Genomic DNA, 3,399 nt, shown 5'->3' with positions numbered 1-3,399 from the left:
ATATAAGCTTATGTTTCTTTTTATAGAAAAAACAAAACAACTCATGGTGTTTTAATGGTCAATATATAGAAAAGTTGGGACCTAAATTCTGTGTTAGTATAATATGGAGTTTTTTTTTAAACATTGGATGTTACCAGTTACATAAAGATAACATTTCTTAAAATTCAAACAATAATGACAGTTAAGTGTTCTTAAAAAGTAGAAGTGACTTTATCAAACAATTAATAATACTAAGTGAATTATCGTGCAGCTTTCAATATCACAATGAATTAATGAATTGTGACATTTAGATATCATACACTACTGAGATAGAATAATTTAAAAGATAGGTAGCTAACTAATAATTATTATTGGAAATAAACTTCAAAAAGCAATTTATGAAGAAAATGAAAATAAATTGAAAAGACAACATATCCATGTGGAAGAAGAGGAAGAATTAAAATTTAAATGAGCTCAGATAATTCCAATGTACCTTCCTTTTCTCTCCAACAAAACACTATTTGAGTATTTTCATTCATTTTCAATTCCTTATTATTATTATAATATTACACTTCACTCTTTTGGACTTACTATACAGAAAGCAAGGAGCCACATTATCTTCTTCCTTATTTATATCTACTGCCACCTGAAAACCCTAGCCACAGTCATACTCATCCCAACCCCCAATTTCCACTTCAATAATATTCATATTCAGGTTTTATCACTTTATGGCTTCCGCTTGCCTGAACAGAATCGGCATATCGCCGGAGAATCTAATGGACTGCTCACCAAAATACTCTTCCCACAGCTGGTTCACTCACCGGCGTTCAATTAGCAATGAATCAGACGCTTCCAATTCCAAATACAAAACCAAACCGGCCAAAATCGTCTCAGATCCGCCGGAGGAATCGGAGTTTGACGGATTTGAATTCCGACTTGAAGATCCGGTTGTAATGCTTCCCGCCGACGAGCTGTTCTCCGACGGTAAGCTTGTTCCGATGCAGTTTTCAGTTAACCGGAACGAAGCTGCCACGTCATCGGTTATTGCTGATTCACCGGATGCCGTTGATCCGTACTTGTATTCGCCTAGGGCTCCGAGATGTTCCAGCAGGTGGAAAGAGCTTTTAGGTTTTGGAAAACATAATCAAACCAATAATAATAATAATAATAATAATAATAATAATAATAATAATAATAATAACAATAGTAATAATAATAATAATAATAACAAACGGTCAACATTATCTTCTTCATCTTCTCATAATACTACCGGAGCAAACACAAACACAACCAGGTCAATTAGACAATTACTTTACCACCGGAGCTCAAAATCATCAGCCGATGCATCAATTAACCTTCCGTTACTTAAAGATATAGATACAGAATCTGTATCTATCTCATCACGGCCGTCGCTTACGTCATCATCTTCCGGTAATCACGATATCGATGATCTACCTCGTCTCTCATTGGATTCCAATAAGCCAAACCTTAAACCTAGCACACGTCCGAAGACACGGCTGTCAAAACCGAAACCACAGTCAACGGAGTCAAAACCTAGCTCGCGAGTCGGCCGGACCGTCCGTCGTTCAACGGACGCGGCGATAACCGTTAACCGGTGCTTGTCCGTGGACAGTCCGCGGATGAATTCGTCTGGTAAAATAGTGTTTCACATCTTAGAACGGAGTTCAAGTAGTCCGAGTAGCTTAATCGGTGGACCGAGATTCAAACACCGTGGAATGGAACGGTCGTATTCCGGTAACGTGAGAGTATCGCCGGTGCTAAACGTTCCGGTGTGTTCTATTAAGTCCGGCGGGATGTTTGGGTTTCCGATGTTTACTTCAGGTAGCAACAATGGCGGATTAAGTCGGAGCTTACGTGGCAATAATAAGTCTTGAAAAGATTGTTAGGATTCCGTTACTTGGATCAGTCAACGGCGTTAGCGTAGGATAGCATTAGGCATCTAGCTCTAGCGTTGCTAAAAGTTTTATGTACATTTTTATTGATTTATTTATTTCCACTCTAACGTTACAAGCAGATTCTTGCTATCTTGATATACTGTTTTTTTAATTGTTTTGAAAATAAGTTATAGTTATTGGTTACTGGATTTAATATTATCTTGTCGGGTTAAGGAATCTTATTATTATGTGAACATGGGTTTGTATGTATTTAAATACCGGAAAATCCTATGTTTGTATTAATATAAGTTAAACTTAATTTGGTTTTTTTCTTAAGAGAATATTACTGTATGTTTAAATAGTATTAAATGGTTTTTGGAGTATCTGAATTGATGGCGACAGTTTATACGAATATAAACAATCTCGAGGATAAGGTGCGGTGACTGGTGACAGCTTTGCTTTGCTGCGCTGCATATTACTTTTTTTTAACGGCTAATTAAGTAATGTCGGGTACTCTGTATGCGGCCTCATTGGTTAAAGGTAGCCCGAGCCGGCCATTAGTCCGGACGGACGGAGCCCCTAGTGGTCCACCTGTTGAGGGATTCACCGGATAAAACCAGACTCACACGCCCGCTAAACGGCACGACCGCGAGGAGCTGGTAAAACCGGGTGAGATCAGGACTCGAACTAGGGATGGCAACGGGCCGGGTATTGGTAATCCCATACCCATACCCGTTTGTAAAACCGTGTCCCATACCGGCTCATTACCCGCGGGTATCAGGTATACCCGTTGGGACTTTCGAGTAAATTTTTTTAATCATTATAATTATTTTATACCATTCATTCATACAACAATTCATACAAATTTAAATATAGTGTACTACATATATAAAAAATGACAATAAATAAATAATATCATTATAATTTTCTATATATATGCTTCACAACCTATGAAATACAAAGAATTTTTCGGGTATGTAACTCGGGTATATGGTTCGGATAAATGGGTATGTGTATTCGGGTAATTGGTCCGGGTATCATCTAATCCCATACCCAGCCCCTACCCGCGAAAATTTTCAAATCCTAATCCCATACCCGGCCCATACCCATCGGGCCTCGGGTATACCCGTCCCATTTATTTCGGGTTTCGGGTATTCCCGTCGGGCTTGGGCTTTTTTGCCATCCCTAACTCGAACTCTGGCAAGCCAGGGTCATCCCTCACATCTCCCATAAAAGTTGGTGGTAGTGAGGTTTGATCTCCCTACCTCTCACTTGTAAAGTGAGTACTCTACCTTTATTACACCGTCCTCTTTCCTTCACCTCTCAAATAAATAAAATTTTATTTTATAAAATAACAACAAATCATTATTCTTATCATTTACTTATGAACTAAATGAACCATGAGGTCTTTTCCGATGGTCATTAGGCCTGTAAGCGAACCGAACGTTCGTTGAACAGTTCGTGAATCGTTTGGCGGGAAGTTCGTTTATATTCGTTTATTTAATAAACGAACGAACATGAACAC

General features: G+C 38.5%; 1 protein-coding gene across 1 annotated transcript; it reads left to right on the top strand.

Moving 5' to 3' along the window:
- Positions 1-390: 390 nt before the first annotated feature.
- Positions 391-2,306, top strand: LOC143567330 (uncharacterized). The gene has a single exon (XM_077053778.1). The coding sequence runs from the start codon at positions 708-710 to the stop codon at positions 1,872-1,874; it is 1,167 nt and encodes a 388-aa protein (XP_076909893.1). The 5' UTR covers positions 391-707; the 3' UTR covers positions 1,875-2,306.
- Positions 2,307-3,399: the final 1,093 nt, after the last annotated feature.

Source organism: Bidens hawaiensis, unplaced genomic scaffold, assembly GCF_021521415.1.
Source record: "Bidens hawaiensis isolate Kalapana, Puna unplaced genomic scaffold, B.hawaiensis_p1.1 tig00023391_1, whole genome shotgun sequence".
NCBI lineage: Eukaryota > Viridiplantae > Streptophyta > Magnoliopsida > Asterales > Asteraceae > Bidens > Bidens hawaiensis.
Note: the sequence above shows the minus strand (reverse complement) of the source record. Positions and strands in the feature narration are given on the sequence as shown.